Raw genomic sequence first — 27,235 nt, forward strand, 5'->3', positions numbered from 1 at the left:
TGTAACTAACAGTAATTGATCTTGGCCCATTTCCACATCCTGATCCCCTCTGTCCTGCGTAAGCAGATTTCATACAGTATATAATCTTTTTTCGTGTCCCCATATTAGCTACACGCGGGTGCTTCATGAACCTAGTATCCTGACTACAAGATCCAATTCGTCCATTACAAACTTATCACGGCACTCATCGATGGTATCTCCTTCTGTCCTATAATATGTAGAACCGACAGTTGTCACTCTGATGATTAACATGTAGGGAGAAAGTTGAAAAATGTATACCTAACCCGGTATTCGTGGAAAGAGGGCGATGTCCACGATAGGTCGAAAAGTCGCTATAGTTAATAGGTATATAAAACATTCTCGGACTTCTCGCCTCGTCATTTCAGAGTAAAACCTCGAGCTTTCGACGATTTCCACCATCGTCGTCGTCAGGAGCAAGTGACTCTCAAAATCGCGCTGCGGTGGCCTTATATAGCCCAAAGACGGCTTCTGATTGGTCGGTAGTTACGTCATACTGTCGCAGATGGTGTCAACGTACGCGCTGGTGGCGCCATCGCTCTCGCCGTACTGCAAACATAACGACGAATAACTGTGGCTCTTCTCTGCATCGAGAGTTCGCTTCCATTCACCACTAAGATTATATCAGCCATCACGGTTAAAGGTTCCCTCACACATTCTCACCGACCGAGGTGGCACAGTGGTTAGCACACTGGACTCGCATTCGGGAGGACGACGGTTCAATCCCGCCTCCGGCCATCCTGATTTAGGTTTTCTGTGATTTCCCTAGATCACTCCAGGCAAATGCCGGGATGGTTCCTTTGAAAGGGCACGGCCGATTTCCTTCCCCATCCTTCCCTAATCCGAGTTTGTGCTCCGACTCTAATGACCTCGTCGTCGACGGCACGTTAAACACCAATATCCTCCTTCTCCCTCACACAGCGTCTTCAATTATAGAGTCAAACTTTTGTTTTGTCAAACAGTATTTTATGTTTAAGACGAAACTTCCTGGCAGATTAAAACTGTGGGCCGGACCGAGACTCAAACTCGGGACCTTTACCTTTCGTGGGCAAGTGCTCTACCAACTGAGCTACCCAAGCACGACTCACGCCCCGTCTTCACAGCTTTGCTTCCGCCAGTACCTCGTCTCCTACTTTGCAAACTTCACAGAAGCTCTCCTGGGAACCTTTCTTTCAGGAGTGCTTGTTCTGCAAGGTACGCAGGAGAAATTCTGTGAAGTTTGGAAGGTAGGAAACGAGGTACTGGCGGAAGTAAAGCTGTGAGGACAGGCGTGGGTCGTGCTTGGGTAGCTCAGTTGGTAGAGCACTTGCCCGCGAAAGGCAAAGGTCCCGAGTTCGAATCTCGGTCCGGCACACAGTTTTAATCTCCCATGAAGTTTCATATCAGCGCACACTCCGCTGCAGAGTGGAAATCTCATTCTAGTATTTTATGTTTGTTTGTGAAGCTGTGCTCAGCAACTGCGGATTTCTCCAGCTCGCGATTTTTGATACTTGTATGCCGTTGACGCTCCACACAGCTGTGGAAACAGTGCGCAGGGACTGGCCGATGTATTTCCTCCCGCATTCACATGGGATGTTGTAAATTTCGACGGTTACGTCGACCAAGACTTTCCTTAAAAGGGCGTAGCATCTGCTTTATCTTTTTAGGAGATCGTAAAAACATATCTTGTACCTCGTCTTCCCAGGTCTCTGCCTATTTTGTTGGATGTATCTCCACAGAAGGGAAGGAATGCAGTCGCTGACTCATCACGTGAATGTTCAACGTTTTCACGTTTCCTTTCCTTGGTGAATGCTGACGATGGTGGCAAGCGTCGAAAGTTCGAGGTTTTACCTTTTGAGGCGGCAGTAGTCCGAGAATGTTTTATACAACAGTGCTGTCAGCGAAAGACTACGTTCTCAAATTCAATACGAGAGGACTTGCACAATGTTCAATACTTATGACACACTTCACAGAAGAAACTGTTCTTGGCTCCAATGGCTACATTGCAGAGAGATTTTGAAATAACATTACTAATACTTACATCTACATACATTCTGTGCAGGACGCCGTACGCTGCGTGGGAGAGTGTACCCTGTCCCACTCGCAAGCAGAGCGAGGGAAAAACGCTGTTAATATGCCTCTAGTCTCACTTCGCGAGCACGGGGTCCTGGGTTCGATTCCCGGCGGTGTCAGGGATATTCACCTGCCTCGAGATGACTGGATGTTGCTGTGTCGTCTTCATCATCATCATTCATCCCCATTACGGTCGGAGAAAGGCAATGGCAAACCACCTCCACTAGGACCTTGCCTAGTAGGGCGGTGCGGATCTCCCGCATCATTCCCCTATGCTCTCTCAAGGAGTATGGGACTTCATCATAACAACCACGCCTCTGTATGAGCCCTAATTTCCCATCTCCTACCTTCGTAGTCCTTACGCGAAATGTATCTTGGCGACAGTAGAATCTTTCAGCAGTCAGCTTGAAATGGCGGTTCTCTAAATTTTCTCAATAGTGTTCCTCGAAAAGAACGTCGCCTCCCCTCCAGGGATTTCGGTTTGAGTTCCTGAAGCATGTCCATAGAACTTGCATGTTGTTCGAGCCCAGCAGTAACATATCTACCGGCCAGACTTTAAATTGCTTCGATGCTGTCTTTAATCTGGCCTGGTTGGAATCCCAAACACACGAGCAGTACTCAAGAATAGGTCACATTAACGTCCTATGTGCCGTCTCCTTGGCATACGAACCACACTTACCCAAAATTCTCCCACTAAACTGAAGTCGACCATTCTCCTTTCCTACCACAATCCTCACATGCTCGTTCCATTTCACATCACTTTGCGAGGTACACCCAGATGTTTAAAGGATATGACAGAGTCAAGATGGACACTGCTAACGCTGCATCCGAACATTACGTGTTTGTTCTTTCTACTCCTTCGTATTAACTCACATTTATCTACATTCAGAGCTAGCTGCCACTCATCACACCAAGAAGAAATTTTGTGTAAGTCACCTTGTTTCCTTCTATAGTCTTTCGACCATGACATCTTATCTTACACACTGTGTAAGTAGGCTGTTTAGGTTCTTATATTGGTAACGCCGCCGCCACGTAGCGCTCTGTATGAAAATCACTGGCTGTGCTGTGGGCAGTCTGTGACTGGTTGGCATTGTTGTAATACCCGCCATTGTAGCGTTGGGCAGCTGGATGTGAACAGTGCGTAGCGTTGCGCAGTTGGAGGTGAGCCGCCAGCAGTGGTGGATGTGGGGAGAGAGATGGTGGAGTTTTGAAATTTGTAAGACTGGATGTCATGAACTGCTATATATATTATGACTATTAAGGTAAATACATTGTTTGTTCTCTATTAAAATCTTTCATTTGCTAACTATGCCTTCCGTAATTTGAATCTTTTATTTAGCTGGCGGTAGTGGCGCTCACTGTATTGCAGTAGTTCGAGTAAAGATTTTTGTGAGGTAAGTGATTTAGTGATTTGTGGAAGGTATAGTCAGGGCCATTCTTTTGTAGGGAATTTTGAAAGTCAGATTGCGTTGCACCAAAAATATTGTGTATCAGTTCAAGCACAGTCATGTATAATTTTTCTAAGGGGTCGTTTCATATGGCGACCCTGCTAGGATACCTCACTGGAATCTTCTGATTTTTTCTTGTAGTTTGTGCAATTAGTGCAGCCTTTGTTTATTGCTAGCGCGTAATTGTAGAGCAAATTTCCTTTGTAGTTGTAGTTTTTCATTCTTGTACAGTAAAACAGTTGTGGCATGCATGTAGATTTACACCAAGTATTTTGCAGCTGCACTTGCAATTAACGAGATACTATTTTTAATGTTATGTTAATGTGTTTTCTTATTTTGCTCTTCAAATTGTGTCTGTCTGTGTTGCCGTGTGAAATATTGTGACAATAATGGCGTGTGAAAAACGTAATACTAGGCTCCAAAGTAAACTGAGAAATGACAGTGAAGACGAAAGCAGTGTGTTAGCGCCACCATGTAATGAAGTAATTTGGTAACTGTGCATAGGGAAATGGATCGGGCTGCAAACAGTGGTGTAGGCAGTGAAATAATTAGTGAACAAGGAAGCATTATCGATCGATCGGTCGGCAACAGCTCGCCTCAGGATTCCAAAATGACAGGACACAATCTTGCAAACACTGTAGATTCAGGTTTTGCGTCCTCACCATTTTCTCAATTAAATCAAGACACATTTTCTGCTTTTCAAAATGCTAATATTGCCGGTTCAAATGCACTGCCGAAGAGCACTGAGGAACATGTTTCAGATACCAGTGCACTGTTATTACAGTTAATGCAACAAATGGGACAAAGGCTACGAAAGTTAGATACAACGCTTGAACAAAATCAGAAACAAATGGGACAAAATCTTCAAAAGTTAGACACAATGGAACAACACCAGAGAAAAACACAGCAACAGTTAGACACAATGGAACGAAATCAGAGACAAACACAGCAAAAGCTTCAAAAGTTAGACAAAATGGAACAAAATCTTCGGAAGTTAGACACCACACTTTAAGAAACACGTGAAGATTTAACTACTGAGTTACATAACATTGAATCGAAATGTAAAAAATCTGTAATGACGTAAAACACAAATTTGTGAGCATTTTCAACCTATTTTTTTGCGGCATGAAAATGCATTACAGAATCACGAAGCAGCCATAAAAGAACTGCAAACTATTGTTCATGAAAATCATGAGACCTTGCAAGCTAAAATTGACGCAATTGCATCTACCGATTCGGTTGCGCAACTTGCAAAAACTCAGGAAAACTTAAAGGACACAGTAGATACGATTTCAACACAAATGGACACTCTGAAACTTGGTTCAGAAAAACACACAGAGGAAATAATTTCACTAACGGATAAAGTAGCCGAACTTTCAGATCAGTTCACTAACTTATCTACAAAGGTAGATGATGATATGAATGACACAACACTGGTAGCCTTCACCGACACTGAAGAGTATGAACAAATTAGAAAATTCAAACAAAATCAAAATCAAATCAATACACAGTACAAAAGAGAAATCCGGGAAGTACAAGATCAGCTGACACAGGTAACACAAGAATTACATATTTGAGAGGACACTCGCACTCCAGTACGGGAAGAAGGACATAGAAATACAGAACAACCACAAAATAATAACATAGGACACTTCAGAAATTATGAAAGAAATTTACAAGGCGCATTGGATTTTGAAATGGAACCGCCGAAACGAAGTAACAATGAGCGATGTGCGACTCGCCGACACGATGATTTTGACTATAAGCTGTTCATTACTACACGTAAATTCAAAACATTTAAGAATTCTGACAACGACATTCATCCACAAGCATGGCTTCATCAATTCTCTCATTGTTTTCCTCCCAACTGGTCATTAGAGCACAGATTAGAATTTATGTGTGGCTATTTAGAGAATGAACCAGCTGTAAGAATGCGATCAGTCATTCACGATTGCCACGGTGAAGGAGAATTTTATCATGCCTTCCTCTCAGCATATTGGTCTCAAGCTACACAAGACCGAGTAAAACATAGCGTCATAATGATGAAAAATTTCGAACAATCTGAATTCTCCAGTCTTGTGAAATATTTTGAAGACATGTTGCACAAGAATCAGTACCTGTCCAACCCATACAGCTCCTCAGAACTCATCCGCATTTGCTTAATCAAATTACCTGAACATTTACGACATATTATTTTGGCAGGACGTTGCAAAGACGACATTGAAGCTTTTCAGGGACTGTTCCAAGAACTGGAAATTAACACTGACAATCGCGGAACGTGAAAACAGGAGCACAACAATTACAGGTCACATCCGTTGCAATTCCGCGATGAAAGAAATAATAACTGGACACGGCAAGGCTATTCTCACAACACAAATCGTGACAAAACAGACACCACCCGTATGATAACCGTTGGCAGAGTAGTAATAATTACAGAGAAAGATTGCGTTTCCGTAGTAATGAATATGACAGAGACAATCATAGAAACAGACAATATGGCAACCAGAACTATTATTATCACGGGAGACAGAATAACTTCAGACGCAACAGTTCAGCTCGCAGTTACGATTCAGGGAGAAATTCTCCACCACGTGATCGACAAGAAAGAAACTGTGGAATCTACCGACATGATGACAGACGATATGATCGTAACTACAGTGCTGAATTGCATCAGAATTGGCGGGATTCAAACAGAGCAGGGCCCTCTAGACAAGGTGAATTTGTAGAAGTTAGGTCTCCAAATCCCAATAACGACGCGCGCCAACAAAGAAACAGACAATGACTCGCACCGCATGCAGCCACGTGCGCCGGCTGAGCTTCAGAAAAATAACATTAACTAACCTTGAGATAAATTCCAGTATTTGTTACCGACGTATACCACATGATAATTGCGTTGAAACTGAAACTCTGGATACTAGGAAGAGTAGAGGTTTACACCATATTTCACGTGTAAAACCAATTACTGAGAGATACTCTGCCTTTTAACTTTGTCTTTGCCATAAAACTTTTCACTTCACATTTCTAGTATGCATTGTCAGACTTAGAAACTGTTACCATGCAACAATGTTTGAAGTTAAATATCCAATCAAGAACCAAGAGAACTTATTTAAACAGAAATTACGAATGCATTGTTATAGTGAACAGACGTCACAGTGTTATTATGTGTGTACATTCTTGCTTGTTAGTTGCATGATTACGTAACGACTATAAGGCTTACATACTTAGAACGTATACTGGTACTGCTAATGAGATTTTAATGCAACATTTTGGTTTAGTTGAAAATACATTCTGGATTTAAAATACTTTCTGCGAAATACCAGATGACACAGTGGTTACTTTATGTGACAGCTCCAGGATTTTATCACGATGCTACTAATGAGTGACAATTTACAATGTTGCTTTTGCGGTGTTTCTGTTTTATATCTGCACAGTTTTTCTGAATTCTTCTGGAAAGGAAAACATGTTTTAGTAGTAACTTTTGTGGTATAGCTACAACGAGACAGCCTTTTCTGTAGCACAACAATACGTTACAGCACAGTACTCTCTTCAGCATGGCAATAAGCGTAATAACTAAGATATCTATATGCAAAGCATTTCACTTTTGTTTATCATGAGGTAAGTACATTGGCTTCTGCAGAACTTAGCTTTATAGGACAATAACTACGACACTTCCACAGAGATTATCTTACAGCAAGACGCACATTTAGCGCTACAGGACACGTATTTGAGTGATTAATTATGTACTTAAAACATTTATTATTAAAGATTTTTGAATTACAAAGAAAGTTTTCCGTGATACATTTCATTCCACTGCTGTAATTTGTAACACCTGAGGGTATAATTACATTAATCCTCAGGGGGGTACACGCTTACTTTGTGTACCATGTGTTTGCAAGCACAAGGAGCCCTAGCTAATATGGTATTTGCTTATACAACTTTTCACATCGGTACCATATTTCTCTAACACATAAATTACACAGCTATCTGACCATTTAACTGAGAGAGACAAACATTTATTTTACTACATCAGTGACAGACGTTTACGTAATTACACCGTTGGATAACTTCACACTTACGAAATTGTATTTTGTCTGTACTTTGTGAGCTGTTCATATATTTTCAGAACCATTGTGATGCTATGGGAGCTTTCAATGATGTATTTGATATGGGATCATGATTTTTAAAGTACGTTTGAGGTAGATGACACTATTGAAATGAGCAGAGAATTTTTTTTAGGTTTTGAAATTATTGGAGGAAACTACGACGTTTTTGAGATTTGACTGAGGTGTTATGATGTTATTATTACGACGACGATGTGTATTATGCTGTTGAGAAGTGTTTATTATGATATGTATTTATTATGATGAAATATTGAAGTGTGTAATAAGGTAAGGAATAATGAGTAGTGGCTAGGAACTCTGATTTGTGAAAAAAGGATGTTGGAAACCAAGAATAGTACTTTATATATGAGATTTTGTTTCTACACACTTCTAATGCAAATTTCTAACCTTTGATTTTTTTTATTTTACATGAGACTGTCACTGTAGTGGAAACTGCTGCCGTAAATATTTCTGTAAAGAAGGTAGATGACCTTTACGTAATGTGCCATGGAGGCTCATCCGAGCGACAGTCACGTGGAAAAAAGTCATTAGTGTGTGCCTTTCAGAGGCACAGGTGGAGTAAAAAAAAAAGAGGCCATTATCCTCGCTATTGACATTTCTTTGTCGAAAGCATCACAAATACAACATGCTCAAACTTGAAAACATATGATTACACTGTGGAGCTCTTAATTTATGATATTTACTAAAATGCCTAATGAAATGATGAGAAACATTTTATATGTATTGTCTTTCTAGTTGAGAGATTGCTCAATTTGTTTAATATCTAGTTTCTAGCTGCACTGAAGCATTGGTTAAAATAAAATTTTATAGATGTACTAATTTTATGCCTACAGATCCAGTAAATCATAACTTTATGATGTACTTCAAAAAAAAAAAAAAAAACGAAGGAGCACAAAAAGACATTTCCCTTCACAGGAATTGCATACATAATTTTCTTTTCAAGTACTTGGTAATTTCTTTTGTAGAATAAGTTGTGGTGCACCACTTTAATGACATAGATATTAAGATGTGAATAGACATTTCCCTTATCTGCATTGTTGTCTTTAGTTTACTATTTTTTGTGCTTGAGCTCTGTCACGTTTAGATATAAGTTATAGCATTTGCTGCTGCTGTTTGCCAGGCATAGTGCTACTGAATTTCACTTTGTGTTACTCTGTTAAGCCAGTTTTACTACTGATTTATTTTTCTTGTTGCTGCACATTGGCTCATAATAGTTGTAATGTTGCATTTTCTCTGTTAATTTAGATTTACTGCTGCTTGCTTTGCCAATTTGCATTTTTGGCATTGCTGTTTGTGTTAATTGTTTTGTGCTGCTGCATTGCCTCGTCCCTTAGTTTAGCATCTGAGCTCAGTAGATTTAAGTTAGCTTAAGATGGGGTAGGCCATATAAGAGAACAAGTTGTGATGAATTGGAAGAAATGCATTGAGATGCTGTAAGAAAATGGTTTGGCCAAAAAAGTATTTTGAAAGAGGATATGAACAAAAAAAGTAGGGTTTAGGGACAACAGGTTTAGGTAGGATTTTCTTGGAAATAAATGATGAGGTACGATAATGGAAAATAAATAATGAGGTAAGAAATATGTGAACATATAAATACAGAAAGCATGCTTGGATATAATTTTTTTGGTGGAAACAAATATTGAAATAAGAGGAAAGATATATGGAATGAAGTTTTGGGGTGGACTGCAGTACCAAATGTCACACTGAAAACAAACCCTGTCCTGTATTTTTGTGTTATTACACTATGTGAATTTGTGTTTTTTCTGTCTGTATGTGTTTAGCTAATAAGATTTATGTTGTGGAATTTTTCTGATAATATGTTATTTACCTTGTAAAGATGCTTAGACATTATTTATTCTGTTTTGTTTTAATGCTCATGTGTGAAGTTGATGTTTCGAAAGTTACTCTGATCTTTTATGTATGTAGTTATGTCATAATTCCTGTAACACTGATGTATATGTTATTTCGATTCTTTTGTAAAGCCCCTATTACTACAAATGTTATCTGTATTGTTATGTTCTTTAATGATGTATTTTGTACCTTTGTAATTGTATTCTTATGTTATAAAATTGTAATTGACCCCAGTTCATCATATTATTAATTTGTAAGTTCCATTTCACTGCACACGTTTCTGTTGGTCATAGTATATGGACAATATGTGAGAAGTAGGGACTGTTAGTGTTTGCATGTGTGTTAATAATTCAGCAAGGGACTGGATAACAGCATTACTGGTTCTAAGGACAATTCCAAAACCTTTGTGAGCGCACAAGTGGTGGTTATGGACTTGCTATATTGTCCGTAAGATTCTTCGATGGTGATTGTGCAACTGCACAGTCGCAGCAGATGGCTGCTGGCCATCTCTACAAGGTCTACAGTGGGTCTACACCTTTGATGATCCATCAATACCATCATTTCTACAAGGACTGCAGTGGGTTTGCACCTTTGGTGGCCCACCAATACCGTAACCTCTACCAGGAATACAGTGGGTCTGCTCTGTGACGACCTACCTACCAATATTCTTCAAAACTTCGACTGACTCTGCTGTGGGTTTGCTCTGTTGTGGCACATTACCTGTCTGCATGTCAAGAGTCAGCACTGTCTTTCCGCTGGTAGAACAACACTACTTCAAGACTGCATGGAAATCCACTACTTTCGTGTGAATTCTCCTTTACTGCTCAGACTTTGAGAAAACACTGCAATTTTACTGTGATGAATGATCAGAGCCGGCCGCGGCGGCCGAGCGGTTCTAGGCGCTACAGTCCGGAACCGCGCGTCTGCTACGTTCGCAGGTTCGAATCCTGCCTCAGGCATGGATGTGTGTGATGTCCTTAGATTAGTTAGGTTTAAGTAGTTCTAAGTTCTAGGGGACTGATGACCTCAGATGTTAAGTCCCATAGTACTCAGAGCCATTTTTGAATGATCAGGACTGTCTTTATGGACTGCGAGAAAATTTTAGCTTTTGACCAACATTGTATCAATAAGTGTGTGCATTTGATATCTTTGTTATTGTAATTATGAAAAATTTAATCAAATGATTATTGGTCACTGCCCAAAAGAATTTGTAAAATTTTTTGTGGGGAGTATGGGGGCTATGTGAGTAGGATGTTTAGGTTCTTGTATTGGTAACGCCGCTGCCACGTATCCCTCTGTATGAAAATCACTGGCTGTGCTGTGTGCAGGCTGTGGCTGGTTGGCATTGTTGTAATACTCGCCATTGTAGCGTTGGGCAGTTGGATGTGAACAGTGCGTTGCGTTGCGCACTTGGAGGTGAGCCGCCAGCAGTGGTGGATGTGGGGAGAGAGATGGTGGAGTTTTGAAATTTGTAAGACTGGATGTCATGAACTGCTATATATATTATGACTATTAAGGTTAATACATTGTTTGTTTTCTATTAAAATCTTTCATTTGCTAACTATGCCTATCAGTAGTTAGCGCCTTCCGTAGTTTGAATCTTTTATTTAGCTGGCGGTAGTGGCGCTCGCTGTATTGCAGTAGTTCGAGTAAAGAAGATTTTTGTGAGGTAAGTGATTTAGTGATTTGTGAAAGGTATAGTTTAATGTTAGTCAGGGCCATTCTTTTGTAGGGAGTTTTGATAGTCAGATTGCGTTGCGCCAAAAATATTGTGTGTCAGTTTAAGCACAGTCATGTATAATTTTTCTACTGGGACGTTTCATAACTGTATCATCAGCAAACAACTACAAATTGCTCCCCACCCTGTCTGCCACATCACTCATGTATGTAGAAAATAATAACGGTCCTATCACACTACCCTGACGCACTACTGACGATCCCCTTGTCTCTGATGAACACTCTCTGTCAAGGACTTCATATTGGGTTCTATTACTTAAGAACACAAACATTAACCAGCTACATGAATATTTTCTATCGTTTCATGCTCTTATACAGTTGCTGGTGTACAGCACTTAAGTTATGTTGTTTTTGCGACAACTACATGCTGGAACATATAATCTGACTGTGGAGTTTAGTAATGGACACAACACACAAAAGGTTTTCTATAAAATTTATTTCTTTTTAGCTTACAAAAAGTGTATCATGACGTAAAATCTAGTTGGGAAAATGAAAGCACAAACAAATTCTGAAAGAATATTCTGTCCCAGTCATCCAGCTACCTTTTGTAGTTCACTGCACAAAATACTGTAACAAAATGTCTTTGTCCCCGCTTATGCACCCAAATCCAGTACGGTAGTATTCCTCACGCTTCAGACTTTAACAACAGCTTTCCCTAGATTCTCTCCTTGCAGCATGCCAACAAAGGCTTTGGGAGTGTTCTGGAAGCCGTCGGTAACAGTCTCGTGGTACTTGATTTTCCCCTCCCTGATCCACTGCATCAGCTGTCCGATGCCCTCTCCCCAGCGGTCGTGCCATCGGATGTACATGAATCCCTCCATGCGGAGCTGCTTGAATATGGCTGCGTGCTGGATGATGGTAGCCTTCGGGAGATTAGACTCGTTGTATCCAGATATCGCGCCGCACACGGAGATGCGACCGTACTCTCGCATGCTGTTGATGATTGCGCTGCTCATCTCGCCGCCCACGTTGTCGAAGTACACGTCGACGCCGTCAGGTGCCGCCTGCTTCAGCGCCTCTGTGACGTCATTCGTCTTGTAGTTAAATGCGTGATGGAATCCCAACTCCTCTTTCAGCCACTTCACCTGCGGAAGAGAGGCCAGTTATATCGCTACAAGAAGACGTTTTCACATTGTGGAAAGAAGTTACAGCTAGTTACTATAATGACATCCACTCCTCCTGATTCGGTTCAAAATGGCTCTGAGCACTATGGGACTTAACTGCTGAGGTCATCAGTCCCCTAGAACTTAGAACTACTTAAACCTAACTAACCTAAGGACATTACACACACCCATGCCCGAGGCACGATTCGAACCTGCGACCGTAGCGGTCGCGCGGTTCCAGACTGTAGCGCCCACAACGGCCGGCCCTCCTGATTCGAATTTGCACTCGTTTTCCCATATCATTCCAGATGAACGACACAATTTTTGCTACAAATAGGTCATAATTAGCACTTCTTCTCTGCAGCTTTAATAGATATCTGATTATGGTGGCATATGTTTATCATACAATAATTTTTGCCTTGCCTTTCATTTTTACTGGAATGGTAAAACTGCGTTGTTTAGTGTCTTATTATTTCAACTACATTCTTCCTTTATTAACTTCTGAATACATTAGTTTTTGGAGGGGGTCCACCTTCACAAACACCCAGTTTTACCTTTTCTCCTGTTTACCACATATGTTTCGCTGAATATTGAGAATCATCAGTGGGCCTTTATTTTATTTCTATTAAACAGGAAAAATTGCTCTTTACTATGTACTTGTAAACATATAAATTTGGGTTTTGAAGACAGTATTTACAAATTTGAAACACAAAGTATTGTTTATATGCAGTGGTTTTCCTGGGTTTTTATGTTTTTTTTATTGCACTTGTTTTCTTTCGCGGCTTGTCTTTTGCCACCATATAGATCTTAATGTGGAAAAGTTATTTACTTCGAAATTTTACCCCTGGGATGTTATGGTCGACCTAACATTAACTAATTCTATTTGGAAGATTTGTGTGCGTGCATGCATGTATGTGTGTGTGTGTGTGTGTGTGTGTGTGTGTGTGTGTGTGTGTGTGTGTGAATGGGTGTGGGTTTTATTTATTTACTTACTTTTTTATCTAATTATTTATTTTATTTTCATTTATTTCTATGTATTTTCTTTAAAAAGATGTGTGTGTAAGGGAAAGGGGGGGGGGGAGGGGGAGCTTATAGGTCGGTGTTGTCCGATAGTTCTTTGAGGGCGGGGAACACACTTCCATTATAGAGAGCTCTGTATACATCTATTATTTGTTTGTAAACGAACACAGACAGAAGAGCTTCAACCTCACGATGACAACTTCTGGATTTGTTACTCGACGCTCTATTTAATAGCTAACAACAGATTCCGGTACATCCTTGTAACTAACCACTTATGTTTATATTACCCCCAAAAATTTCGTACAGGTGGCGATGAGATCAGATCATTAATGTGGAAAAAATATTGCGTCGCTGCATGCTTCCCCGTTCTGTATTTTATTTCTATTTTGTATATTTTTGTCGATATTTTAATTTCAAAGAAAGGCAGTAATAAACATAAGATCTCCCGTTTACAGTAGACGATTGCAGTGCAAGAACACACAGACACAGCAGAAGTACGAGTAGTGTGACATAAGTCAAGCCTGCGATGAGTACGTACAATGAACTGTCTGTCGGGGTTTTGAAACAACCACAGAGTGTAATTTTTCTGAATTTACTTACGTAATTATCGTTAATGAAACATAACTAGTCATTTTTTTCTACTGTCCTTAGCGGGTCAGTGTTACACTGTGGCCTTGAAACAATGACAATGCGCCAAGACTCGACCAGATAGTACGTGGTTAGAATATTCGTGAAGAATGGGATTTCGAGCTTTAAAATTAGCTGTTGTGCTTGAGAGACTGAGTGCAAACGGTTTATGGTTCATCAGTACAGTACGGAGTGAAGACACGTGAGTACTGCTCATCAACATCTATCCTTGAGACGTCTCCAGAGAAGAGTGGAGGCTGTGAACGCACGCCCAGTTTCATTCTCTTTTTCTTATTTTTCATATGTATATTCACCGATAGTAATACAAATACGACACTTCATCTCTCAAGCTCAATTTATACCGGCCAACCAAACAATACGCTTTTGTACGAGTGACACATCATACAATTTTTTGAAAATAGCCAACATAATCTCGTTGAATGGAGGTGCGACCTTAAACATCTGATCAAAAGCATCCAGATACCTATTAATGGACATTAATATGGGAGGTGTCCACCCTTCGCCTTTATGACAGCTTGAAACCTCCTAGGGACACTTTTAGTGAGGTGTGTATTTGTGAAGAAACGCCATCCCATTCTTCCTCAAGAACCGAAACGAAAGAAGATTGATTGATTGATTTTAACAGGAGAGCTAAAACAGCTTAGGTCTAACCCGCCACTGCCCGCACCTAAACTAGGTTCATCGTGCGGTATCGCTCCCTGTATATCTACTAAAGCCAACCAGTGCCCTTAAATAGTGCAAAGAGTCCCTCTACCAGTTTTTTGTTAGACACAATTTCTTCAGGTCTAGTTGTTCCGAAGATTCTGAATCTTTTACTCTCCAATGCCATGCATTCAAAGATTAGGTGTGATGCAGTTTCTTCACCCTCATCACAGATCCTTCATTTAGGGTCCTCTTCCATTATACCCATTGTGTGTAGGTGTTTTTTGAAGTTCCCATGGCCGATCATCAGTCCAGTAATGAGTTTGATCTCTTTCCTGTTCAATCCCAGGATTACAGAGCTTCTTTTAAAACATGGCTTGGGCATCATTACCTTACCATGTTTTTGTTTATGGACCATGGTCCAATATCCTACATGCTGTTTCCTAAGCCAGTTCAGTAGTTCTAATTTGATCATAGCCTTGATGATTGTCAAGACAGGTTCCGGTCCAATAAATGGAGTTGTTGCCCCCTACCTACCCAATCTATCGGCTTGTTCATTGCCACAGGTCCCTGAGTGGCCAGGGACCCACACTAGGCTCACCCTATTGCTTCCTCCTAGCTCCACCAGAGCCCTGTGGCAATCTGCAACAATCTTAGATCTTGTTGCAGGAGCTGCCAATGATTTCAGGGCTGCCTGGCTGTCTGAATAGATGTAGATGCTACGGTCATTGTAGCACCTACTCATATTCTCCTCCTCACATGCCCTAATTGCAGTAATTTCGGCTTGGAATACAGAGGCCAGCTTCCCTAGGGAGATGCTGCTCTCCAGTCTTGGTAGAACCCCTTACAACCCTGCCCCGACGCCTTGATCTGTTTTCGACCCATCGGTGAACCAAACAATGTCCCTCGTATGGTGTCGAACTGTTTTCTTCCACTGCTCCCTACTTCCAATTATTATGTTGTAAGGCTTGTCGAAGCAGTTCGGAGTTATTATATAGTCGGCGGGCATTTCCCTGGCCATACCTATATTTATCTCACTCACTACGTTAGTGTGTGATTCTGGATATCTGAATGAGACCCAGTTTTGTCCAGTTTTAAGTCTGTATGCCCCAGCTGCTGCCTCCATCTTAACCCAAAGGTGAAGTGGAGGTATATCCAGCATGGCTTCCATTCCAGCGGTTGGTGTGCTGCTAATTCCGCCCGTTATGGCCTCTCCCCGATGTTATTCAATTTGTATATTGAGCAAGCAGTAAAGGAAACAAAAGAAAAAATCGGAGTAGGTATTAAAATCCATGGAGAAGAAATAAAAACTTTAAGGTTCGCCGATGACATTGTAATTTTGTCAGAGACAGCAAAGGACTTGGAAGAGCAGTTGAACGGAATGGACAGTGTCTTGAAGGGAGAATATAAGATGAACATCAACAAAAGAAAACGAGGATAATGGAATGTAGTCGAATTATGTCGGGCGATGCTGAGGGAATTAGTTTAGGAAATGAGACACTTAAAGTAGTAAAGGAGTTTTTCTATTTGGGGAGCAAAGTAACTGATGATGGTCGAAGTAGAGAGGATATAAAATGTAGACTGGCAATGGCAAGGAAAGCGTTTCTAAAGAAGAGAAATTTGTTAACATCGAGTATAGATTTAAATGTCAGGAAGTTGTTTCTGAAAGTATTTGTATGGAGTGTAGCCATGTATGGAAGTGAAACATGGACGATAAATAGGTTGGACAAGATGAGAATAGAAGCTTTCGAAATGTGGTGCTACAGAAGAATGATGAAGATTAGATGGGTAGATCACATAACTAATGAGGAGGTATTGAATAGAATTGGGAAGAAGAGGAGTTTGTGGCACAACTTGACTAGAAGATGGGATCGGTTGGTAGGACATGTTCTGAGGCATCGAGGGATCACCAATTTAGTATTTGAGGGTAGCGTGGAGGGTAAAAATCGTAGAGGGAGACCAAGAGATGAATATACTAAGCAGATTCAGAAGGATGTAGGCTGCAGTAGGTACTGGGAGATGAAGAAGCTTGCACAGGATAGAGTAGCATGGAGAGCTGCATAAAACTAGTCTCAGGACTGAAGACCACAACAACAACAACATGGCTCATATACATGAGTATTTTCTTCTTAACAAATAACATAGACCACAACAACAACATGGCTAAGCAGGTCAATCTCTGCACCTTAGCAAGCTCTTTAGCAGCAACCCGCTGTTCTACCTTCTTTCACCACACTATGGCCCCATAGGAAATCCTAGGTCTAACCACTGTGTTGTATATCCAGTGCATACCCCTGGGGCTTAGGCCCCAGTTTTTGCGAGAAGTCCTCCTAGTAACGAAAGAAGATAGTGAAGTTGGACAGTGGGATCTGGTACGAAGTCGACGTCCTAACGGTGATTCACTAATCTCAGATAGGGGCTCTGGGTAGGCTAGTCAATTTTAAGAACGTTATTGTACACAAACCATGGGCTCACAGACGCTGCTTTGTGGCAGAGTGTAGTGTCACGCTGATACAACATTCATCGTCTCCAAACTGTACCTCTACTGTACACAGTATGCAATATTGCAGAATGTGTTCGTATCCTTCCGCATTTAGTGTTTTCTTAAACCCAGTAAGGGGACCACTCCATAACCATGACAAACACCCCAGTAGCATAAAATCACTTCCTCCGCATTTTACTGTTGGTAATAGCTGATCACAGGAACGTTCTCCAGGCATCCAGCAAACCGGAAACTTCCCACGGAATTGTCACAAGGTATAGTGTGATTCATTACTCCAAATCATCAGTTTCATCCACTATCCAGTGATGTTGTTGTTTACAGCTCTCCAAGCGTCGCTTTGTACTGACTGCAGAAACGTGTGGCCTATAAGCAGCTGCTCGATGACTGTACCCCATGTTTGTTAACTACCTGTGCACAACCAATGTGCTGGCCGTACTGCTGGTAGCACTTTGGAACTGACGAGTGAAATCTATCGCTGATTTCACCCGATTTTTATAACCACATTCCGCAATATTCGATGGTACCTGTCTCTCAGTGTGTGAGCCCTGCCTGGTCTCGGCTTACTGTGGCTGTTCCATCGCTTTTCGACTTCAAATTCGAAGTAACAGAGCTCTCCCGACTGATAAATCCTGCTGTCGCTGCTTCCCTCCCCACTTCCTTTTATACTGGCACGTCTGCCTCTAGCGACATTTAGTCGTCAATTTCCCATTACATAGAGGTGTCCGAATACGTTTGACCAGGTAATGCACATGTCTTTATTTACACTTTGTACGAGGGTTGCCAGACATTAATGCACCGCATTTTTTTTCTTCAATAATTTTTTTTGGACATAATGAGAATTACACGCACGAAAGAATGGTGTTTTATCTACATACCCTATTTTTTCACGTAATCTCCATCCCGTTCTATGGTCTTCCTCCAGCGCAAAACGTCCTGTCGGTACCAGTCCTTGTCCTGGTGACGGAGCCAGTGCTTCCCTGTGTGAATCACCTCCTCATTGTCCTCAAAGTGTCTTCCACGAATGGCATCTTTTATTGGCCCAAACAAGTGTTAAGCCCGAGGGGGTAGGTCAGGGCTGTAGGGTTGATGGAGTATCACTGTCCAACCCTGTTCTGCGATGCGTTCAGCAGTCCTCATACTTGTGTGGGGCCGAGCGTTATCGTGTTGCAGCAAAACATTTGCTGGATTGTTGTGGCGCCTAAGTCGCCGGAAGCGCGTCTTCAGTTTTGTTAATGTGTTGACATATGCTCCTGAATTAATGGTACCGCCTCTTGGTATCATATCAATGAGAATCACACCTTAACAGCCCCAGAACACGATGATTATGATCTTACTGGCGGAAGCAGGTGCTTCGAATTTTTTCTTCTGCGGGGAAAGAGAACGGCGCCATTCCATCGACTGTCGCTTTGTTTTGGGCTCAAGATGGTGAACCCAGGTTTCATCACCTGTCACAATCTGGGACAAGAAGGCCTCCCCCTCAGTTTCAAAACGTTGCAGCAAATCAAGACAAAACGTTTTTTCTGTGCGATTTGTGATCCACCGTTAGACACCGCATGACCCATCTTGCACACGCTTTTGAATATCCGAAAATGCGGATAATTGCATCCACACTTCCTTTGCTGATTGACAGATGCAGCGCCAACTACCGAGTCGTAATGCGTCTGTCCTCGTGAAGCCGGCCGGTGTGGCCGAGCGGTTCTAGGCGCTTCAGTCTGGAACCGCACGACTGCTACGGTCGCAGGTTCGAATCCTGCCTCGGGCATGGATGTGTGTGGTGTCCTTAGGTTAGTTAGGTTTAAGTAGTTCTAGGTTCTAGGGGACTGATGACCTCAGATGTTGAGTCCCATAGTGCTCAGAGCCATTTGAACCATTTGTCCATTTGTCCTCGTGAATGACAACATCAGCTCGCTGCAACATGTCAGGTGTGACAGCCGTGGATGGTCTCCCCGACCGCTGCAAATCGTCGAGCTCCACCGAACCACCTTCTGATGACCTCACCCTCCGTGCCCAGCTACTAACTGTACCCCTGTCGACAGCAGATGCTGCATAGACTTTGCACAAATGTTTGTGAGTATTCCCCACTGTTTCTCCTCTACAGTGAGAAATTCAATGGCGGCACGTTGCTTGTAACGTGTGTCACCCTCAGACGCCACTTTGAAACTGTCCTGCTGCTACGCTATCTGTCGGAAGTGACAGATACTTGGCGCGCTCACTCAGGAGACTTCAAATAATACATACGTAAAGTTTCCCATTCGTAGCATTGTTTTCAGCTGAGATAAAAATGGGATGCATTACTTTCTGGGCAGCCTTCCTATGTCTGAAGAATGTAAGGATTTTGAGGAAAACTCAGCAGTACTTACGAACAAGTGTCACTGATCTGATGAGATTATGCTGCACTGACCTCACCTGCGTCTGTTGTGTACATAGTTCCACGTAGTCAGCGCATACACAACTTTCCCACTAGAGCGCGCCCCGCTAAGCACAACAGCGCAGGCACAGCGCTCGTCCATCTCCGCACTACGAGATGGCGCTGCCATAGAGACGGACCAAATTCTGCTTCCGCAGATCCGTGTATTAATATGTAACGCAGCCAATGAGATTGCTGCTAAAGTAGAACTTTTTCTCCTCGCAGATCACACTCGCGCAGTGATACACGAATGCGCGTGGTATTATAACGAGTGTACAGACCTCTGATTAGTCAGTCTGCATTTGTTTGCACCAATCTGTACCAGTCTGCATTAGTCTGTACCAGTCTACATTTGTCTGTACCAGTCTATAGTCAAGTTTCAGTCTGCGCCTAATAAGATTACCATATTCCTGTACATAGCCATGAAGATAAATGTATACACACTTTTGTCAAGTATCAGAGATATATGTGAGAATAAGACTAACGTACCAATACCAAAGGAACTTCAGATTGTCAATTGTAACTAGCATCCAGAACCGAGTTAAGTAATTTTTATGTTTGTTATTATTTTAATAAATGTGTGTGAAAATTAATCAAGTTCTGTTTTAGGTTGGTCACCGTAAATCTGCTACTCTAAGCGTGCAAGTGGCATTTCTATCGTCCGACCTAACGGCAGAAGATAAACACGCCACGATAAGACCACGAGACATATTGCTGACACTCAACTATTTCGTTAGAGCGACATGTCAAATAATCTGATGGTGTGTGTACTGAAGGTCTTACAGTACGCACACCACAGTGTCATAGGTGCAGGAATCGCAAATAGAAGCGGTGTCTTACCTTAGCATCTGATCCTGCGAAGCCAATTACTTTGCACCCCTTGAGGCGCGCTATCTGCCCAACTATGGACCCCACAGCACCTGCTGCCCCACTGACTACGGCGACCTCTCCCGGTTTGGGCTCGCAGATCTCCAGCAGTCCAAAGTAGGCCGTGATTCCGGGCATGCCCAGCACCCCCAGAGAGAGGGAGAGGGGCAGCTCCCCCAGGTCTGGCACCAGCATGACCGGCGACATGAAGTAGGGAGCATCCGGCCCCACGTCGGCCACGGTGCGGTCGCGCCACCCCCAGTAGCCGACCACGTACCGCCCCACTGGGAAGCCCGCCGCACGGCTCTCCACGATGCGGGCCACCTGTGGGCAGAGATTAGCACACTTCTCTTTGTGATTTCTGTTAATTGCAATAACTGGTATTTTTAGTAGTGTTTTGTTACGGTTTTGCGAATTCACAACCTGTATCCCTCCACAATGGAAGTGAAACGTGGAGTAGACGATAAATAGTTTAGACAAGAAGAGAATAGAAGATTTCGAAATGTGGTGCTACAGAAGAATGCTGAAGATTAGATGGGTAGATCACATAACTAATGAGGAGGTATTGAATAGAATTGGGGAGAAGATGAGTTTGTGACACAACTTGACTAGAAGAAGGGATCGGTTGGCAGGACATGATCTGAGGCATCAAGGGATCACCAATTTAGTATTGGAGGGTAGCGTGGAGGGTAAATATCGTAGAGTGACACCAAGAGATGAATACACTAAGCAGATTCAGGAGGATGTAGGTTGCAGTAGGTACTGGGAGACGAAGAAGCTTGCACACGATAGAGTAGCATGGTGAGCTGCATCAAACCAGTCTCAGGACTGAAGACCAAAACACATCCCACCACAATCCACCAACATTAAAATATTCCTGCTATTATCGTCTCACCTATTACATTGTGATTAGTAACGTGTAAGGACTAACAGTCACTGACAAGTGCGTTGCTAACTGGTATACCTAGCCAGGTGGATTGTAACAACGTGACGGAAGCCATATGTTCTCGCTTGTAAAGGCGATTACTTGTTTAGACCTAACGTTAGCGTTTTCGATAACCGACGAGACAAAATGTTAGGTGATATGATATTGATAATGCTCGTATTTAGAACCATTCATCCTCAGTTGTTGCTGACAGGCTAGAGTGTGATATTAGAACTCCACAAAATCTTGGTTGTAATGACAGACTGAGACAGACTGATCTCTAGCGTAGCCCGATGTTTGGATTAGGATGGAAGGCGATAGTTTGCTTGTGAATTGGCGGAGCTAACGAATGAAAATGGCAAATAAAAGTTGTGGTAAGAGATTGACCTACAGTGTAGCCTGATGTTTACGTTCACCCAATTTGCTACGTTTATCGCACTTTTCATCAAAAAATCTAAAACTGCAAGGTAAAGTCAGAAAACGTTTCTCAGATAATGGACAGGACTACTACATAACTTTTACTACACGATAAACAAAAGTTACTTGAGAACTGGACACGACTGTGCACAGAGAAAATTTTGCCCCAACGAAACAGACTATAGTAAGTATGGATTAAATGTATTCTTCCTCAGGCTTTAAATTTTTTAGTATTGAAACAAGTGTGAATATATTAATGGTGGATGTTGAGAATAACACAATTTGCCATGCACTACAGTTCGAGTTTGTGTTTAGAATACGTGGACCACTTCTTCGACCATAGACAGTTTATACATCGATAGCCTGAGACACAAAACTCTCAGAACGAAGTACGAACGTCGGTCAACAGATGGCGTATGACGTTGAAAGTTATAATGCCTCTTTTAGTAGAATAACCTTGCTTTTAGTTGTTACTTGTGACTTATATAATAACCTGTGAGTTTCATGATAGTGTGGATGCTATCAAACAGGTGGCATGCAGTCTGAATGTAACTGAAATCACAGCCAAATACTGATAATTTGTTACTGTCTTAGGCGTGACTTATTGATCATTTGATATGTTTCGGACATTGTATCAGCTTTACTAGCGATCTTGGCGTTTGAAAGTTTCTTCAGAGTTCTCAATCACTTGTTGATTTCTTGCCACCCAAGTTCTCTACAAAGCGCTCGAGAAAGATCTACTGCAGACTGCATAACAGAAAGGAATTACAGCGTGAGAAGTATTGAACTATATGAAAAAACGTAATTTAGTTACAAACTACAGCGTGCACACACCTTATTCAACATTTAAACGTTACTACATATATTCGGATATAGGTTATGACATGTTCGATAAGACTGCCTTCATTGGCGTTGATGTGGCACAGACGAATAGCGAAATTCTGCATGACCTGCTGAAGTGTCGGAACATTGATCTTGTCGATGGCCTCTGGAATAGCTGTTTTCAGCTCAGCAATAGTTTTGGGGTTATTGCTATACACCTTGTCTTTAATATAGCCCCACAAAAAGGAATCGCATGTATTCAGATCCGGAGAATATGGCGGCCAATCGAGGCTCATGCCAGTGGCCCCTTGACATCCCAAAGCCAGAATGCGGTCCCCAAACTGCTCCTCGAGGACGTCAAACACTCTCCTTCTTCGATGGGATCGAGCTCTGTCTTGCATGACCCACATCTTGTCTAAATCAGGGTCACTTTGGGTAATGGGGACGAAATCATCTCCAAAGCCTTCACGTACTGTTCGGTAGCCACCTTGCCATCAAGGAATATCGCACCGATTATTCCATGGCTGGACATTGCACGCCACACAGTCACCTGTTGAGGGTGAAGAGACTTCTCGATCGCGCATTGTGGATTCTCAGTTCCCCAAATGCGCCAATTTTCCTTATTGACGAACCCATCCAAATGAAAGTGGGTTTCTTCGCTAAACCAAACCATGCATCTGAGTACTAATTCCCACCGTGCCCTGCGGCCAACCGTACAGTTTGAACGTGCTAACGCAAACCGTTCAGAAGTAATGACGATTTAATTTCATACAGTTCAATAGTTATCACACAGTACTTTCCACCGATTTACATTCGTAATATTAACGTCACACTGCAGTGTATGGTAAAACATAGTCTGCCAACACGGTAATATTTAATGATATGCTGTTTCGTGGTCTTCATTCCAAAGACTGATTTGATGCGTCTGTATCTGCTAGACCTTCTGATTAAGTCTCATCATCTCTGCATACCTAATGCAAGCTTTGTCCGTATGAAACTCCATAGCCGAACACTGGCCGCCCTCTACTATTTGTAGCCCCACACTTCTCCGAATTACCAAACTGACTATTGCTTGATGCCTCATGATCCAATCTTACAGTTAAGTTGTGCTCATGCACTTTTTTCTGCTCAACACGATTCAGTTTCTCTTCATCAGTTATCCAGTCTACTCATCTAATGTTAAGCATTCTCCGTAACATCGGACATAAAAGCTTCTATTCTGTTCATGTCTACTCTGTTTATTCTACACGAATCGATTACAGATAAGGCTACTATAATCCAGCAAATACTATCGTCTAAACATTCAGACTTTTAAATTTGTACTCGATATCACCCTTTTTCTTGCGTTGCTTGAGGCTTACCCGACGGATTACTAGGTAAGGTTATCGGAAGAGAGGTCGATTGTCGTGGTGAAATACCCATAATGTTTCATTGACGCAGCTGATTGACATCTGCAGGTGCGTCGAACTCACTGCTGAGTTATGACAGTCATAACATTCATTACTCAGCAATGTATTAGTCGCACCTGAAGGTGTCATTCGGTTGCGTTTGATGAAATATTGTCGAAATTCACAACGACATTCGACCTCACACCCGACAACTGTTTCCACTCCCTATTTCTTATTTTTAGAAAAGATTTCATTGCTACTGCTAGTATGCATTTTATATTCTCGTTACTTCTGCCATCGTAAGTTATTTTGCTGTCCAAATAGTAAAAGTCATCTATTACTTCTAGTATCTTGTTTCATAATCTAATTCCCTCATCATCGCCTGATTTAATTCCACTACACTTCGTTACCTTTGCTTTGCTATTATTAATATTCATCTTACAACTTATTTTGAAGACACTACCCATTTGTTCAAATAACCTTCCAAGTTTTTGCACTGTTTGGTAGAACTGCAATGCTGTCAGAGAACTGAAGCGTTTTTTATTTGTTCTGCTTCAACTTTAATTTCCTTTCCAAATTTCTCCTGAGTTTCCTTCATTGCTTGTTCAGTGTACTAACTGAATAATATGATGGAGAGGCAGTTACTGATTTCCTTTTCGTATTCTTCTTGGCAGCTGCAGTCTGGTTACTGTGCAATCTAAATACATTTTCCTCCCCGTGTTTTATTTTCGATAACTTTTTAATTCCAAAGAGTGTATCCCAGTCAACAATGTCATTGTTTTTTTCTAAATATACAAATGCTATAAATATTGTTTTGCCGTTTTTGAATCTATCTGCCCAGATAAATTTTCTCGTATGATCCTACATTTCTCCAGAACCCAAAAATATCCCCCCCACCCCCCAGGTCATTGATACCTGTCGTTCCATTCGTCTTCAGGTGAATTAGTGATCTAACAATGCTTTTTATACGTAGATATCACATCAATTAATACTCTTCTGCGTTTGCACAAGCGGCTGAAAGCTGTAGTGTAAGTTAGAAGAAACTAAACCTTGAACCGAAAGGCTGCTGTACTCTTATCAACTGCTATGTATTCAAAAGAGTGATATGATTCTGTTGACAACACGTCTTCTAGGAAAATGCAAGATGTCGGTTCAGAGAAATTAAATTTTTCTTGTTACATAAAGCTTATGAAATATGTCGATGGACAAGGAGTGATTGAACTAGTGTCAGTTAGTCACAGCGATTGGTATTACATAAAGTAACTGTTGACTTACGGTCGTATAACACACTTGCCAGTTGTCAACGATATTAAGAATAACGTAAATACAAGTCAGACTTTTCCTATTTTTCTAAACACACGGAATTTTGATATTTCTTATAGACCATAAACATGTGTAAATGTCGAATTAATGTGTGTGATAAGTAGCAGTTCACAACAAGATGACTTTTACAGTAAAACAGTAATGGCAACTTTCTTATACAGTGAGACTGATGGTTTACTTAACGACATATGAATTGATCGTGTACTGTTGTAGGGAAGAGAGTCATGGATCCTTAAAAACGAGATAAAAGCAAACCACAAGCAGCAGAAATGAGATTTTTTAGGGAAGTGAGAGTTGTTCCCAGTGAAGACCGCATAAGAAATGAATTTGTTAGGAACGAACTAAATATTTATAACACTAATGAAAAGACTGAACAAAATAAAACTGTATGCTAACATCACCAACAAAGAATGAGTGGCCACGCTGTACCAGCCCAGAGGAAGAAGGGACGTACGATGGCCCAGAAAGAGGTGTCAGTAAAAGGTGAAGCCGGAAGAGGCACAAACGACTCAGCCTTGAAGGACAGAAGAAGGAGAAGATAAAATTGATCGTAACTAAAGGACCACGGCAAAAATCGCATTCAGTTAACGATAGATTTATGTCTATCATTTTATGATCAAGTAAATAAAAAAAGGCGTACACCAACAAACTAATTATTCATAATGTTATCATTTGAGATTAATACCAACTCACAAAGCAGTTTCAGTGTCGATCTGATTACTTCAGCTTTGTTACATATTAGAAATAAGCATGTGATAATATTATTCTCATTCATCATCGCCTGTAAGCAACTTAAATCTGCCACGGTTCGCGCCGCTGCCCCCGTCGAAGGTTCGAGTTCTTCCTCGGGCATGGGTGTTTGTGTTTGTCCTTAGCGTAGGTTAGTTTAAGTTAGATTAAGTAGTTTGTAAGCCTAGGGACCGATGGCCTCAGCAATTTGGTCGCATAGGAACTTACCACAAATTTCCAAACTTAAATCAAGTAATAAAAAAAAAAGATAAAAGTGAAATACGAGTGTCTGTCAAAACGCCTGAAAAGGCTTTTATCTTTCAAAAAATTGAACTCGTTCATGTACGACATTTTTTGCAAAGTTTTATCATCTGTCATTACCCAAAAGCAAATTGATTCATTGACTTCAGCACAGCAAATTGTTTTTGTTTTATTTTTGCATCAGTGGTGAACAGAAACTGGGGGTGCCAATGGAAAGTCAGTGATGTTATTTGTGAGCGTGTGTGTGGGGACTTGTGTCCTTCAATATGGCGTACCTGTAATAATTTTGTCATTCGCAATGGTGTTCTTCTGTCAGGACAGTAATTAGTGCGAGTTAATTAGAAGTGGTTAGCAACGGAGGCATATGAAAGAAACTTCACCTGCGAGCCGATCATGGTGGCGCCGACTTGGTGCATGTTCTTGTACGCCCTCTGGTAGGGATCGACGCTGATGTAGACTGCCTCGGCGAGTATCTGGCCATCGCGGAGGGCCGGCAGGTCCTCCTCCTCGATGCGGAAGTCTTGGAGCCGCGGCTCTCCCTGGAACACGCGGGCGATCACGATCTTGCGCGCCTTCACCATGGCTGCCGGTGTCCTACTGCAAGCGCTGTCGCTGCACGCCGCTTATATAACGCGGCCGCGCCGCGAGGCCGTGGCGCGTTGTTATCGCTATCTGTATTGGGTCCCAGATGGAAGGTCGTCAGACTCACTGTGCTGAATCACTGTGGGTCTGAGAGGCGATGAGATGCAAATTCCACCACTGTCTTGCAATTTAACATCCGTTTGTTGTGTAAATTAATAGCTAGTTCTCTCTACAAATGTACGAGGTGCATTCAAGTTCTAAGGCCTCCGATTTGTTTTCTAATTAACTATTCACCGGAAATCGATGAAACTGGCGTTACTTCTCGACGTAATCGCCCTACAGACGTACATATTTTTCACAACGCTGACGCC

At 41.7% G+C, this 27,235-nt stretch overlaps 1 protein-coding gene and 1 non-coding gene across 2 annotated transcripts; one reads left to right on the forward strand and one right to left on the reverse strand.

The window, feature by feature from the left end:
* The first annotated feature begins 1,296 nt into the window (after positions 1-1,296).
* Positions 1,297-1,371, forward strand: Trnas-cga. Its single transcript has one exon. It is a non-coding gene; the product is annotated as a tRNA-Ser (tRNA).
* Positions 1,372-11,643: 10,272 nt separating this feature from the next.
* LOC124805104 (prostaglandin reductase 1-like) lies at positions 11,644-26,876 on the reverse strand. The gene is made up of 3 exons (XM_047265548.1): positions 26,663-26,876; positions 20,391-20,741; positions 11,644-12,312 (listed from the first exon to the last, which is right to left on the reverse strand). The coding sequence occupies exons 1-3, from the start codon at positions 26,861-26,863 to the stop codon at positions 11,860-11,862; spliced, it is 1,005 nt and encodes a 334-aa protein (XP_047121504.1). The 5' UTR covers positions 26,864-26,876; the 3' UTR covers positions 11,644-11,859.
* Positions 26,877-27,235: the final 359 nt, after the last annotated feature.

The sequence above is a fragment of the Schistocerca piceifrons genome, chromosome 7, assembly GCF_021461385.2.
Source record: "Schistocerca piceifrons isolate TAMUIC-IGC-003096 chromosome 7, iqSchPice1.1, whole genome shotgun sequence".
Taxonomy (NCBI): Eukaryota; Metazoa; Arthropoda; class Insecta; order Orthoptera; family Acrididae; genus Schistocerca; species Schistocerca piceifrons.